The sequence below is a fragment of the Ciona robusta genome, chromosome 10 (genome assembly GCF_009617815.1).
Source record: "Ciona robusta chromosome 10, ASM961781v2".
In the NCBI taxonomy this organism is placed as follows: Eukaryota; Metazoa; Chordata; class Ascidiacea; order Phlebobranchia; family Cionidae; genus Ciona; species Ciona robusta.
The window spans coordinates 4841144-4856590 of record NC_143244.1 but is presented as its reverse complement, the minus strand read 5'-3'; the positions used below and the strand labels follow the sequence as shown (position 1 = coordinate 4856590).

The following is a 15447-nucleotide window of genomic DNA, read 5'->3' as shown; positions in this document are numbered from 1 at the left end:
TAAGTAGAGCTGATCACACATAGTAAATAAAGTAAAACGGCGTCGTTAAGCAAGTTTAATGGTTTTGAAACTTTTACCTTAAACAGCCTGTACGTCGTCAACGCAGTGGTAATTGTACAAACTAGTAACCCAGTTGCGTTGCAGCATACGAAGGCATACTTTGAGTATTTTATGACAAATATGCAGGTCAGAACGCAAGCACCCATGGCCAATACCACTGAAGAGGCAATGACATCCGCACAGGTGATGGCATCGTAAATGGCGTAGTGCCAGACGCTGAGGTATGACGAATTGATGACGTAATTACTCTTAATCACTTCAGGTGGAAGACAGCGACTAAAGATGATGACGTCAGATACGTTTGAACTGAAACGAAAAAGAAAATGGAAGCGCTCGCTATAAATAAGATTTTGTTTTGGTTAAAGGGTGGGGAAAGAAGGGACACGATTCGAATATTTGGATATTGTGCTGAAGATGTCCCGTCTTCCCCCACCCTACTATATAGCCTAACTTACTTTGAGTTTGATGGGCACTCTATGGCACGTTGAGTTATATTTTGGCATTGTTTCTCCGCGTATTCCAGGTTGTAACCATTTTCATCCAAAACTTTTCGACAGCTTTCTTTGGTAATATTCATGCGTCCCGGACATAGTTTTACGCAAATCTTCACAAACGTAGCATTTTTAGCTGAACGTAAACAGTTCAAGCTGTTATCGTCCCTTGCAGTTTGAAAGCTCATACTCCACAAATACGGATTTTCAGACTTTGATTGCCCAGATCCGTTTACTCCAGCGACAACAGTCTTTGTAGAGACACTGCCGCCGCAAACATTGCCCCACGAATCTATTCCGCGAAAGAATCGGGACGAGATACAGTTTTGAAAAGTGGATACTGATATACCGACCACAGTTGTAAGCATTAGCAAAAATAGCACCATCCAAAATGTATCTGTAAACTTAGTCCGCCGTTGCGGCTTCGTCAGAAGTGGGTTATCCTCACGGATTAAATTCTCTGGCGTTTCCATATTAACCTCCGACAATAATGAAAACATGCTATAGTTTATTGCTATGGCATCACTAGCTGACTTCACAATGGTACATTATGAACCACATTTACTGTAAAAGCAAATGTGTTTCGAGTTTGGGGAGCAGATAATTTTCGACAGTGGGAATTACGCAGGTCATGCATCGCCACGTATTACCAAAACAAATCCGACAGGAATTTTTGCACGGATTTAGCAATTGAACGCTTTTCGTAACTTAAACGTCCGAAACATGCCTTAATAGTTTACTTTTGTCAGGGTATCTAATTTAAAACTTCGTTGCAACTGTTGGAAAAAACAAAGAAATGGCGGAGTTTTGGATTAGTTTCTTTTCAAATGGCTGTATAGCTGTTACAATAATTATGTTTGCTACTGGCATGTGAGTGCACATTTCGACACTAGTGTAGCTATTTAATTGCTTTTTCATTACATAACAAGAACAAACAAAGATTACCTGTTATTACTTTATTTTGCAGCCCACAATGTATGGAAATGCTGAAGAAAAAGACAACTAAAAACATTCCATTTCTTCCATATTTGATTACAAATGTAAAGTAAGTCTTAAATTATTGGTCAAAATAAGTATTCCATAACGATTTTTATGGTACACCTTGTGCAACTTTATTGTTTAATTTTAGATTTCTAAAATTTGTTTATTTTTAGCGCAATTGGCTGGATAATTTATGGAAAAATGACCGTAAACTTTACTGTTGTGTTTGTGAATACAATTGGTGCCGGACTGCAAACTCTCTACATGGCCGTGTACATATTCTTTGCAGCAGACAAGGTAGCCTATGCTAAATCATTACCATACAGACCTGGGATGGAATTCATTTTAATCGATAAAATCAGTATGTGTATGCATACTATACAGGCTTTAATTATCTGACAGTTTAACTGTTACTGTATTTATCTTTAGAAACTCATTTTATTGCCCCTAAACTTAATATATTGACCAACATATAGCCTATATATATATATATATATATATGTGTGTATTTTGTATATATATATGTTTCATTATGTGGAATTTTTATTCCAGTCCAAACCTTTGGTGCAATCAAGTGTATGTGGTGGGGCTGCAGCGATCACATGGTACTTCATCACACAATTTGCAAATGTCATTGATGCTATCAATGTAACTGGAATCATCTGCTGTACTGTTACTATCTTCATGTTTGCCTCTCCACTTGCAGAAATAGTAAGTATTTTTTAATCACTTTTGTAAAGTTTAATCGTTTAAAAATGTAGCTTTTGTTGACATTTAGCAATTCGTGGAACAGAGTATATTTTAGATATATAGGCATTTGAGTATAACGTTTATTCATTATACTTTATTGCTATGCTAAGAATTATTTTAGTAAAGTAGAAAAAATTGTGGCAAAATTAAATAAATCAACAAATTTTCCCTTACAGAATACTGTTATTGCAAATAAATCAACGGCTACCATTTCATTACCACTTACTGTCACTGCATCCCTGTGTTCTGCTATGTGGACAATGTTTGGACTTGTTTTACATGATAACTTCATCATTGTAAGTTTTCAAAGTATATATAATGTGGCTCTTGTTAAATGAGTGCATTATAATTTAGAAATGAAACAAACTTATAATTAATTGGTTTCCTGTCAGGAAATGGTTAAATAAAATGATGCCCAATGATAATACAAAACAGGTACATAAGCTGCAGTGTATATATATGTATTACAACATATTTCATTATTTCAGATTCCAAATGTTCTTGGATTCTTTGCAGCTTTTTCCCGGTTTTATCTTTTCTATAAATATCCATCATCTCCTGGCCTTCCTCATTCAGTATGAGACATAGGTGTCCAGATGTTTAAAAAACAAAATCTAGTGTGACATTGTTAAAATGTAGTTACACTGATAGTCTTCAGACATAAGGAACACTATTGATAAATATGGTAAATGCAGTATATTTTTGTTGGTATATAGTCAGCTACCCGCAGGTAAAAACTGTTTTATGCTTTAAATTCGTATGCTAAAACATTAAGCTGTCACTTGAATATTTAATATGTCATTTGACTAGGCTATGAGTTATTCTTATGCAGTTAACTAAAGTTCAAAATTCGGGCATACTGTTACCGTGTAAAATGCTTTTGGCAGATTGCTTATTTGCTGTATTCTGTATGTTACTTGCCTAATCCCCTTTTCTTTGCTTTTATCAGTTATAACACAAAATACTAAGACTGCCTATCAAACAGCACTGTACCTAATTTTCCTAAATATATTGGTATTATCAAGTTATTTAAACGTTACCTAATCTGCAGTTACTTAAAAAAACAACCCCAAAATATGATTGTATGTTTTTTAAATGCAGAAAGTTTTATATTTTGTTTTACTGTTTAAAAATCTCTTTTGCTTGCTTTGTGCGATTATTTAGAAGTAAGCTATATGCACTACACAAGATAATAAAATGTTTTATGTTAACTGTTGGAAATTTTATATGATGTAGGGCTGTAGGCTATATTTTTAGTACAACAAAATTAAGAGTATAGGAATATGGGGGCGTCATATATGTGGATTACAGTTGAACCCATACTATTTTTGACTTGAAGGGAAACCAGAAAGTTTTTGACTTAAAGGGAAAACCAGACAGAATCAAGTACATTTCGATTTCACGATATCCGAAAAAAACGTCACACAGGCGGAAATGGTGATTTATAAGTTCCAGCCATTACGTGCAGCAGTAGAAAGATAGGTCAGTCGTTTTGATCGTCATCGGTCCAACATAAATTGAATTGTGGCTAGTATTATCCGTGTTATGATAGCCAAAGATTTTAAAAAGCTGACTACTATACAGAAATTTCCAACTTCGCAAAAACGTAGTTCTTCGTTCATGGGAAACCCCCCGCAGCCTTTTTCTCAATTCGACTCGGTATCTGAGTGCGATTGGTGTTCAGATGATCAAACATTACTTGACGCCTTGGGATGTGGTTGTGAGGTCAGTGAGCCAATTTTTGTGTGTTTTTAATTAGGCAAGATATTTTAGACGTCGCCGATGGAGCTAAAAACGCTGTTCGTTTTGGTGGTGGCATATTTCGCATATCTTTTAATTGGAGCAGGAGTTTTCAATGCTATTGAAGGCCCAATGGAAGTACAGCACTGTCGAGAATCGAAGACAGCTTTGAACACGGCAATTTCAAATTTAAAGTTTGGTAACCTTACACGCAATCAGCTTGTAAATCTTATAGAAGTATGTACCTTGTTTATTTTTATATAGTTATTGCATATATATATGTTTTGGCATCATAGCTTCTTTTTGGCCTTATAGCTTGTTTTTTTTTTCAAATAATAAATACAAGATATTTATTAAAAGTTACATTACTGTCGTTTGTTGCCTTTTTTCTGTGGTTGTTTTATATCCTTTTTATAGCCTATGCAACCGGAAGCTTAATTGTTCAATTCATGAATTTCACTTCAGTAAAAGACCATTTCTGTTTAGGTTATGATGACATATTATGATAAAGGAATTCCAATTTTACAAAATGTGACTTGCAAAACTAGAAACTGGGATTTTCAGAGTGCTTTCTTTTTCTCTGGTACCATTGTAACTACCATAGGTAAATTTTATGCTTACTTTAATTAACGAGTTTGTATATTTTTCATAGTCTTATAGTAGTCCAAAGTTTTTGTAATACACCAACAAATAGAAATGTTTTTCTTTACAAATGTACAAAAATATCTGCCCAGCTGTCTAGGCATTCGGCAAGTAAATTTTAAAATGCAGTGGTAATATATGGGCATGGCCTTAATAACCTTAATAATATTGGATCAAACTAATTAGTAAAAGAATCCTATCTATCTTCCAAAGGTACTACTGTTATGTAATAAATAGATTTTTATTTTCAAATTAACCAGGTTATGGACACATTACCCCGACTTCGACCGGCAGTCGTGCTTTTTGTGTCATCTACGCTCTTTTCGGGATTCCTCTTTTTGCCATAATGTTCTCAGGATTAAGTGAACGGTTTAGTCTGGTGCTAAAAAAAGGCACAAACAAAGTTGATGAGAAGGTCAGTTTAACTTTTATTTCATAAAAAATTGATACGATTACTGATGTTACAGATATAGTAAAACAAATATAGTCTATTGATTACTTAGAAAAATTTATATTATTCTGTTCTTAAACTAAGTCATATTAAAGATTAATGGTTCTTGTAAATACTGTAATGTAGGTTAACTTATTTGACATATATAATGTCTCACCATTCATGGTATACCCTATTCACAACACGTCCAAAGGAAGTTGGTCATTCTACACACATCATATCCTAATATTAGCTAGGGATGCACATTACAGAATAATTAGGTATTCTAGGATATCCTAGAATACTTTAATTCGAATCTAGAATTCCGAATCTAGAATTTCGAATCTTTTTATATTTATAGGAAAAATAATTTTACCCACAAAAGTCAGTTTATTGACTCTTTCATAGCAGCCTTGTTGGAACATGAGCTGTAAAATGATCAAAAATTGTACTATTGGGTAGTTTTTGCGTCATCAAACGTATAGCAGGCTATGAAAAGACGTTACAAAACGTTTTCTCTCGAAAGTCCCACAAACACAAAAATATTTTTTTTTTAAATTAATAAGTTTCAAAAATTGTTAATATAGTATATGAGATGACGTGTAATGACATCATTAAACAGAATACCGAATCCCGTAATTAGATTCGAATACAAAAGGATTCGAATCTCATGGATTTGAAATTATGTAATGTGCATCCCTAATATTAGCTTTAATTTTCCAAGTAAACAATACTAATTAAGCCACAAAAACTGCTAACAGCGGTCAATATCAGTTTGTAATTTGAATTATTTTTTAGTGATGCAGATTTAAGTGAAAAGACAAGAGTGAGGGTGTAAAGAAAATAAGCTTAGTCGGTATCTAGTTCTAGTACAATCTTAGTTTGTGTTTGGCGCCGTGGCGTAGTGGTTAGCGCGCCTGTCTCTACCCCAGAGGTAATGGGTTCAAGGCTCGTCGCTGCTACCATTGTGGGCGTATGTGTCCTTGAGCAAGACACTTAACGGCAATTGCTCCAACCCAGTGGTCACTAATGGGTTGTCCAAATTATCAGCCATACATAAAAATGGAGAAAAAAAATCCCCCCAAAAAATAATCACCCACAAAGTAACATACTTGGTAACTCGTAAGCTGGCGCGAGGTGCACACCCGTGTTATAACGACTGTCGTTTTCCGGCCACGCGAGGATAAAGTAAGTTACGTTCATTCATTCATTCATTCATAGTTGTTTAGAACATTCTGATTACGAATTCAGCTTCCAGATGGTGTATACAAACAAAAGCATGAAGACATGTACATGGAAAACATATGTTATACACTTATACAGCATAGACCTAGTATATGTTATACAGCATAGAACCTAGTCAATACAACACATGAACACAGTGCAATTGGGAAATTATATTTACATTTAGCTAGTTGATATATTTTACCATTTGCATATGAAAAGGTCAATTTATAGACTAGACAACATTATTTCAGCAAAATTACATGAATTTTAAAATAAACGCTTTTTAAAATGAAAAATGTGTCTACCTAAAAGACATAGATTTTAAATAAATAATTTTTGTTGCTACTCCATAGTTTTACAGTGTATTTATATAAGAAAGCTTTTATGGTGTATGTGTAAAAGTAAAAAAAGTATTGGTTTATATTTAAAGTAGTTTGTTAGAGCAACATTAAAGTTGTCTCTTTTATTTAAAAATACACATAAATCAGCAAGGGATTGTAATGTTAAAAAATAGTCAGAAGAAAGATTGAGGAAAATCAGAAAAACATAGCCTATTGAAGAAAGTGCTACCCACCAGGTTTTTATGTTTGTTTAAAGGTATTGACTCTTGACGTTTAAATAGGTACCAGCCATATAATATTCATATTTTGTTATAATATTCAAAACACTTGATAACAGTAATGTTATGTAATGGTTTAACAGACATTCCTATACTTTATTGTACAATCTTGTAGTGTGTGTTTTATTCTATATGAACTGTTGAAACTGGCATATGTCAATACTGCCGCCAGAGCAGGATGAATATCTCAGTAATGTCAAAGATAACAATACACATGGGAACGGAAATTTCTACGTAACTCACAATATTGCTTTCCTGTTATTCTAATACAGGATATGCAGCCATTAATGAAACACCTGTTGCTTTTTGTTGTTTTCTCCACCGTGGGCTTTGTGCTATTCTGCTGCATACCCGCAGCCATTATATCTGTTGCTGAACAGTGGACATTCGGTGACAGCCTATATTATGCAATTATCACCCTTACCACGATTGGTTTTGGGGATTTTGTAGTAGGTGAGTCACAATGGTTAGTTATACACTATGCATAAATAAAGTTAACAATTGAATTGGCCTTTTAACTAAAAGGCTAATTACTCCTAAGATTTTAAAACAGCTTTTACTTCCTCAAGCTTTAAATATTGTATAGTGGATTTCTATCAGGTATTCATACCTATAACAAAATGACTTGATAAATAACTTTTTCAGGAGACAACCCACGCATAAAGTATACACCACTTTACCGAGTCATGGTATATTTCTGGATACTGTTTGGACTTGCTTACATGGCTACAGTCATTAATTTTTTAACGGAGCGATTTCGACAAAGAGGTATGCAAAAAATCAATGTCTGTATTTGCATATTGGTTTCATTAGGCTACTCCTATTTAAAGTGGTTTTATAAATAAACAATTGGAAATATACTTTGACTTATAACACGCCATGTTTTAATTATACACAGTATATACTGATTTACCTGCTTCTAAAATGTCAACATTTTTCTTGGTAAAATGTTATGCGTGCATCCTGTTGTGTATTATGTTCTAACTATGCTCCATTCTCACATATTACATATTACAGGTTTGATGATAAAGAAAAAGTTAGGGAATTATGAAGACCCAGATGGAGAGAATGCGGAAATTGCTGCTGCTGCCGACTTACCAAAAAACTCAATATCCAACCACACCAACAAAGAAAGCAATTCCTTAAATGAAACCACAAGTTTAAAAAGCAGAGAGTCCTCAAATACCGGTTCACCCGGTACTAAATAAATTCAAATGAAAACAGAAAGATGCTGCGACTTTACACAGTGATATACTTGTTGCTTTTTCTTGAAACTTCTTGTATTAAGTCGTACTGATCAGGAAATACGTACTGCCATGATATCAGTGTCTTACCATAAGTGCTTCAGTTAAATTTGATTTTTAGTGGTGTTGTCCCAATTTCGATGTTTTATCTAATCTATTATGTCAGTCATTAATTTTTGCGAGCATTTTAATCTATATATACTTTATTGTATTTAGTATTGCCTTCATTTCTTTTCTTCCAAGCAGTGTTTTTTAAACCTCCAAGTAAGTTGGTTTGCTCCCCCAAATTTGATTCACATAAACTTATGATATAGTTTTCGGGAAAGTAACGGTCATGCTTTTACCATTAATGTGTAATTTTTTTAAAACTTTTTTTAACATGTATTCACATTTTAACATTTTTCATACCATTCTGCAATGCTGCAAAAACAATTCTTTTACATTTAACTGCACAATCACTATTGCAATATTTAGTTACTATAATGTTGTCTCAGATTTATTACATTACACAGCTAACCTATTACCACAAACCTGCAATTTTCTCACTATTGCATTTGATATTCAAGCAGTAACATTAGTAAATAAACATTTTTTCATTACATGTTTTCCAAACAAAGAGTTTAATATTTATAGCTTTGGCTGCTCAACATTGTATCTGCCTCATATTAATAAACGTACGTTTTGTTCATAAAAAGCTTTTTTTTACATTGCTTCCAATATGTACAGCTTTATCATATGCGATGTATGGATGAGAATTCTTTCTAAGATGGTCGCAATTTCGTTTAGCCTTCGTAGTTGCAAGAAAAATATATAACTTTATAGTATATAACTTTATCTGGCTAATAAAATTATAAGTGGAAAATAGTGCACGTTCTAAAATACTCAAATAAAAAAAGTAATAAAATTACGCCTTTAAAACAAGTGTGTACAGTTAAACCGTAAATGTATAGAGTGTATGAACATAAAATACTGTTTAGTAAGGCACACGCTCCTGCAGTGTGTGAGCGGGTACGTGTGAAAGCGCTCCAAAGGCGCCGCACACGTTTTGAGAAGAAACGGTGATACATCGAAGCGTGGCGAACCTCGCAGTTTTTGCGGTCTCAGCCAAGATTCCAACGTGGCAAACACAAACAGTACTTCGGTTTAGTGCAAAGAGTTATGTTTACCAGTCAGTGAGGACGGAGTTTGTAAGACTAATCGTATACAACAGCAAGATTTTTGGTGTATTTAACCAGATTTATCAGTTAATCATTACGCGAAGCGTCGTCAGCCCTGAGCGCGCCGTGTCTGTGATTAGGATTAGTTGTTCAATAACATATTATCACTGCTGTCCATAGGCGAATACAGACCAAGAACATGAAACTGTTTCTCTGTATATCAGTACTGGGTACTATGTTAGCGCTATGTAAAGAAACTTTCGCTGTTTCTTCAGACGATGCATTTAACATACTACGTGAAAGAAGGAAACCAAGAACTAAGGTATGGTTTATTATATAGCTGCAGTTTAGACTTAACAGTGTGCCAGTTAATATATTGTAATACAGTGACCAACATAAATAGTTTGGGTAAACACATTTTATATTTATCGAATTATTATTACAGCCTGCATGTCCAGACGGATGCAAACTTAAAAGAAAAATCAACAAGTTTGAAACCGCTTTGCAAAGTAAGACCAGTAAATTAAACAAACTTTGATTGCATAGCGTCGTGTGTTGATGTAGCATTTTTAAGTGCTGCTGTGATTATTTTGAAGCCAAAAAATAATGCTCCAGGTGAGGCTCGAACTCACAACCTCCGCATTTCTCCGATACTGTTGTATAAGTACGGCGCGCTAACCGATTGCGCCACTGGAGCTCGTTTGTCAGATTGTAGAAATATAACCATATTCGGAATTTTATTATCGTATTCATATTGTAAAGTTTCAATTGGTGTTTTGGCCTATTTTCCACGAACCAGACGAAAAAAATTAAGAACAAACCGGGCTATATTTGCGTCGCTGCAAAACGTACTTTGTATAAAATCTTGCTCCAGGTGAGGCTCGAACTCACAACCTCCGCATTTCTCCGATACTGTTATATAAGTACGGCGCGCTAACCGATTGCGCCACTGGAGCTCTGAGTGCTTGTGTTTTAATCCATATTGTGAAAACACACGTTGATTACAAAAGCATACACAAAAATTATGTTTCATCGTGGCCTACCTAATACATAATGAAACTGAAAACAAATTGAGTGGGCTATATATGTTTTAATAAGGTCATAACATATTTCATATAGCAGCACCGTTCAAAATTGTCTTTTGGTTGTTTATTATTTAAAAAGCATAAAACGTGCTCCAGGTGAGGCTCGAACTCACAACCTCCGCATTTCTCCGATACTGTTATATAAGTACGGCGCGCTAACCGATTGCGCCACTGGAGCGCCTGCAGTTTACTAATCATTCCATATACCGAACAAAACAATACAAAATATTTTATACAACATAATATATTTAAATTGTTCAGACCGACTTGCTAGCATTGAAGATGCATGTCTTCCCAACAGCAATATCTCATCTCGTATTGGAAACCAAAGTATTGACATTGGGCCTTATATGGCTGAAATGCAACGAAATATTTCGGCCGGTGTGCAATCGGATGTTGATCAGATTGTGTTGGAACTCAAAGAAACGATCACAGATAACCTGGCCACTGTCCAGACTTCAGTAAATGAGGTATTTTAGTATATAACCAAAAATATATTTATATACGTGTATATGACGTGCCTTAAAATAGTGCTCCAGGTGAGGCTCGAACTCACAACCTCCGCATGTCTCCGGTACTGTTATATAAGTACGGCGCGCTAACCGATTGCGCCACTGGAGCTGACGTTGTCGGTTACTGTTTAATGAAAAACGTGATCGCACTGTTTACTATACAGTAGGGTGGGGGAAGATGGGACACCTTTAGCACATAATATCCAAATATCCTGATCGTGTTTTAAACAATTAACAACGGTCTATGGGAGTCGTGGGGATACAGTTATATATTTCTTTGAATGTTCTTTGTTTACTAACACATAGGACGAGAAAATAGAATGTAAAGGTGTCCCATCTTTCCCCATCCTACTATATATCAAGAATTCATTACATACCAAAAGCACATTAAATATTTATAATCTTGATTTATAAATTAGAATAACGTATTTGCGGCGGGATCTTCTCTTACTAGTACCTATATACCGACCAAGTGTGGTTAACCAATAGATTCCATATATTACTAGTCGTATTTTTTTAAGTAACAATTATTTTACACGATATATTTTTTTTCACTTTCCTGAATTCCTTATAATTTTTTGTTAGATGAACACCGTGTTAAGAACCATTCCATCCACACTAGTTCGTTTCACCACAGATTTAATACAACCACCTACGGAAGATACTGTTGCATCCGGACCGTCTTCTCTGGATCTCACAATAATGAACGCAACTTTGAGAAGATTAACTCACCAGAATAAAATACTGCTGAGAAAAGCAAAGGTAACTTATTTCCATATCTTTTTGAACATATAGCGAAAATCGCGTTAATATCAAAGAGAAGAAAATTAGCAACAAAACGACAGTCGTTATACACACGCTACAAGTAGAAACTACTTGAATAGAAATATCAGATAAAATCTAGATTAGAGTATAAGATATAGATCAAAATGAGTTGTATAAAACACATTCCTATATATTTGTATGTATCTTTTACTTATACAGTTATCAATGTAGAATCAAATTACGTATACTTGCTGCCTTTTGGTTATAACTGGATCGTTTTACAGGCTGCCACTGATCTAAGTACCGTAATCCGCGAACAGAACCTTATTCTGAGTGGACAGAATCGTGAATTGAGATTACAAACGCAAAGTCTGAACCAAAGGGTAAGTAAAAGTGTGCTCCAGGTGAGGCTCGAACTCACAACCTCCGCATTTCTCCGATACTGTTATATAAGTACGGCGCTAACCGATTGCGCCACTGGAGCTCTGATTTGTTCGTGGATTTTAGTTAAAATAACTGTAAAATGTATGGTCTCAAAAAAAGAGGTTCGAATAACGCTTTATTATATATATTCGTATGGCAGGTTGGTGGTTTGAAAATGTACGAATGAATCAACAGTAAGTTTCAGGCACGTAAATTAACTACAATTGCGACAAAAATGTGTTAAAATAATGCTCCAGGTGAGGCTCGAACTCACAACCTCCGCATGTCTCCGATACTGTTATATAAGTACGGCGCGCTAACCGATTGCGCCACTGGAGCTGGTGTTTAGCAGTCAAATATCATTATATTACCCCAATCAGGTTTCACTGCAATATAACGGAGTGTTTTTTCACAGACAAGAACGCTCCAAACAAGACTCGATGATCTTGAAGCTGTGATTGCACTGCATAACCGTTCGTTAGAGGGCGACCGAGAGTCCGTGACATCAGATTCTGATATAACCGCACTATCAGAACGTGTAAATGACGTCACGAATGACGTCACGAGCATCGGAACTAGATTAAACCGTGTAGAAAACTGGGTAGCAGATGGGGAGAGCGACGGAGGGAGACCATTACCGCCAATACCTGTAGCTTCACACCCGCAACCTGATGTGCCACCTAACGGTAAGAAAGATTACTTGAATGTTTTCATGAATGTAACTTCGCTAAAAAACGACAGTCAGTGCAATTGGGAAATTATATTTACATTTAGCTAGTTGATATATTTTACCATTTGCATATGAAAAGGTCAATTTATAGACTAGACAACATTATTTCAGCAAAATTACATGAATTTTAAAATAAACGCTTTTTAAAATGAAAAATGTGTCTACCTAAAAGACATAGATTTTAAATAAATAATTTTTGTTGCTACTCCATAGTTTTACAGTGTATTTATATAAGAAAGCTTTTATGGTGTATGTGTAAAAGTAAAAAAAGTATTGGTTTATATTTAAAGTAGTTTGTTAGAGCAACATTAAAGTTGTCTCTTTTATTTAAAAATACACATAAATCAGCAAGGGATTGTAATGTTAAAAAATAGTCAGAAGAAAGATTGAGGAAAATCAGAAAAACATAGCCTATTGAAGAAAGTGCTACCCACCAGGTTTTTATGTTTGTTTAAAGGTATTGACTCTTGACGTTTAAATAGGTACCAGCCATATAATATTCATATTTTGTTATAATATTCAAAACACTTGATAACAGTAATGTTATGTAATGGTTTAACAGACATTCCTATACTTTATTGTACAATCTTGTAGTGTGTGTTTTATTCTATATGAACTGTTGAAACTGGCATATGTCAATACTGCCGCCAGAGCAGGATGAATATCTCAGTAATGTCAAAGATAACAATACACATGGGAACGGAAATTTCTACGTAACTCACAATATTGCTTTCCTGTTATTCTAATACAGGATATGCAGCCATTAATGAAACACCTGTTGCTTTTTGTTGTTTTCTCCACCGTGGGCTTTGTGCTATTCTGCTGCATACCCGCAGCCATTATATCTGTTGCTGAACAGTGGACATTCGGTGACAGCCTATATTATGCAATTATCACCCTTACCACGATTGGTTTTGGGGATTTTGTAGTAGGTGAGTCACAATGGTTAGTTATACACTATGCATAAATAAAGTTAACAATTGAATTGGCCTTTTAACTAAAAGGCTAATTACTCCTAAGATTTTAAAACAGCTTTTACTTCCTCAAGCTTTAAATATTGTATAGTGGATTTCTATCAGGTATTCATACCTATAACAAAATGACTTGATAAATAACTTTTTCAGGAGACAACCCACGCATAAAGTATACACCACTTTACCGAGTCATGGTATATTTCTGGATACTGTTTGGACTTGCTTACATGGCTACAGTCATTAATTTTTTAACGGAGCGATTTCGACAAAGAGGTATGCAAAAAATCAATGTCTGTATTTGCATATTGGTTTCATTAGGCTACTCCTATTTAAAGTGGTTTTATAAATAAACAATTGGAAATATACTTTGACTTATAACACGCCATGTTTTAATTATACACAGTATATACTGATTTACCTGCTTCTAAAATGTCAACATTTTTCTTGGTAAAATGTTATGCGTGCATCCTGTTGTGTATTATGTTCTAACTATGCTCCATTCTCACATATTACATATTACAGGTTTGATGATAAAGAAAAAGTTAGGGAATTATGAAGACCCAGATGGAGAGAATGCGGAAATTGCTGCTGCTGCCGACTTACCAAAAAACTCAATATCCAACCACACCAACAAAGAAAGCAATTCCTTAAATGAAACCACAAGTTTAAAAAGCAGAGAGTCCTCAAATACCGGTTCACCCGGTACTAAATAAATTCAAATGAAAACAGAAAGATGCTGCGACTTTACACAGTGATATACTTGTTGCTTTTTCTTGAAACTTCTTGTATTAAGTCGTACTGATCAGGAAATACGTACTGCCATGATATCAGTGTCTTACCATAAGTGCTTCAGTTAAATTTGATTTTTAGTGGTGTTGTCCCAATTTCGATGTTTTATCTAATCTATTATGTCAGTCATTAATTTTTGCGAGCATTTTAATCTATATATACTTTATTGTATTTAGTATTGCCTTCATTTCTTTTCTTCCAAGCAGTGTTTTTTAAACCTCCAAGTAAGTTGGTTTGCTCCCCCAAATTTGATTCACATAAACTTATGATATAGTTTTCGGGAAAGTAACGGTCATGCTTTTACCATTAATGTGTAATTTTTTTAAAACTTTTTTTAACATGTATTCACATTTTAACATTTTTCATACCATTCTGCAATGCTGCAAAAACAATTCTTTTACATTTAACTGCACAATCACTATTGCAATATTTAGTTACTATAATGTTGTCTCAGATTTATTACATTACACAGCTAACCTATTACCACAAACCTGCAATTTTCTCACTATTGCATTTGATATTCAAGCAGTAACATTAGTAAATAAACATTTTTTCATTACATGTTTTCCAAACAAAGAGTTTAATATTTATAGCTTTGGCTGCTCAACATTGTATCTGCCTCATATTAATAAACGTACGTTTTGTTCATAAAAAGCTTTTTTTTACATTGCTTCCAATATGTACAGCTTTATCATATGCGATGTATGGATGAGAATTCTTTCTAAGATGGTCGCAATTTCGTTTAGCCTTCGTAGTTGCAAGAAAAATATATAACTTTATAGTATATAACTTTATCTGGCTAATAAAATTATAAGTGGAAAATAGTGC

General features: G+C 34.4%; 3 protein-coding genes and 5 non-coding genes across 8 annotated transcripts; 3 read left to right on the top strand and 5 right to left on the bottom strand.

Annotated features, from left to right (window-relative positions):
• Positions 1 to 1184: 1184 nt before the first annotated feature.
• Positions 1185 to 3493, top strand: LOC149729836 (sugar transporter SWEET1-like). Its single transcript, XM_089885872.1, has 6 exons — positions 1185 to 1421; positions 1519 to 1596; positions 1706 to 1829; positions 2085 to 2243; positions 2459 to 2578; positions 2771 to 3493. The coding sequence occupies exons 1-6, from the start codon at positions 1348 to 1350 to the stop codon at positions 2861 to 2863; spliced, it is 648 nt and encodes a 215-aa protein (XP_089741998.1). The 5' UTR covers positions 1185 to 1347; the 3' UTR covers positions 2864 to 3493.
• A 361-nt stretch (positions 3494 to 3854) lies between these two features.
• Positions 3855 to 8878, top strand: LOC149729835 (potassium channel, subfamily K, member 16-like). The gene is made up of 7 exons (XM_089885870.1): positions 3855 to 4007; positions 4056 to 4259; positions 4509 to 4626; positions 4925 to 5079; positions 7213 to 7393; positions 7586 to 7708; positions 7958 to 8878. Exons 1-7 carry the CDS (start codon positions 3903 to 3905, stop codon positions 8146 to 8148), a joined length of 1077 nt encoding a protein of 358 aa, XP_089741996.1. The 5' UTR covers positions 3855 to 3902; the 3' UTR covers positions 8149 to 8878.
• A 616-nt stretch (positions 8879 to 9494) lies between these two features.
• On the top strand, positions 9495 to 15273 carry LOC149729829 (uncharacterized). Its single transcript, XM_089885871.1, has 9 exons — positions 9495 to 9663; positions 9787 to 9850; positions 10688 to 10896; positions 11524 to 11700; positions 11988 to 12086; positions 12542 to 12812; positions 13608 to 13788; positions 13981 to 14103; positions 14353 to 15273. The coding sequence occupies exons 1-7, from the start codon at positions 9541 to 9543 to the stop codon at positions 13709 to 13711; spliced, it is 1047 nt and encodes a 348-aa protein (XP_089741997.1). The 5' UTR covers positions 9495 to 9540; the 3' UTR covers positions 13712 to 13788; positions 13981 to 14103; positions 14353 to 15273.
• Trnai-uau (transfer RNA isoleucine (anticodon UAU)) lies at positions 9949 to 10038 on the bottom strand. Its single transcript is given in 2 exon segments — positions 9949 to 9984; positions 10001 to 10038. It is a non-coding gene; the product is annotated as a tRNA-Ile (tRNA).
• Trnai-uau (transfer RNA isoleucine (anticodon UAU)) lies at positions 10208 to 10297 on the bottom strand. The gene is given in 2 exon segments: positions 10208 to 10243; positions 10260 to 10297. It is a non-coding gene; the product is annotated as a tRNA-Ile (tRNA).
• Positions 10515 to 10604, bottom strand: Trnai-uau (transfer RNA isoleucine (anticodon UAU)). Its single transcript is given in 2 exon segments — positions 10515 to 10550; positions 10567 to 10604. It is a non-coding gene; the product is annotated as a tRNA-Ile (tRNA).
• Trnai-uau (transfer RNA isoleucine (anticodon UAU)) lies at positions 10958 to 11047 on the bottom strand. Its single transcript is given in 2 exon segments — positions 10958 to 10993; positions 11010 to 11047. It is a non-coding gene; the product is annotated as a tRNA-Ile (tRNA).
• Positions 12376 to 12465, bottom strand: Trnai-uau (transfer RNA isoleucine (anticodon UAU)). The gene is given in 2 exon segments: positions 12376 to 12411; positions 12428 to 12465. It is a non-coding gene; the product is annotated as a tRNA-Ile (tRNA).
• Positions 15274 to 15447: the final 174 nt, after the last annotated feature.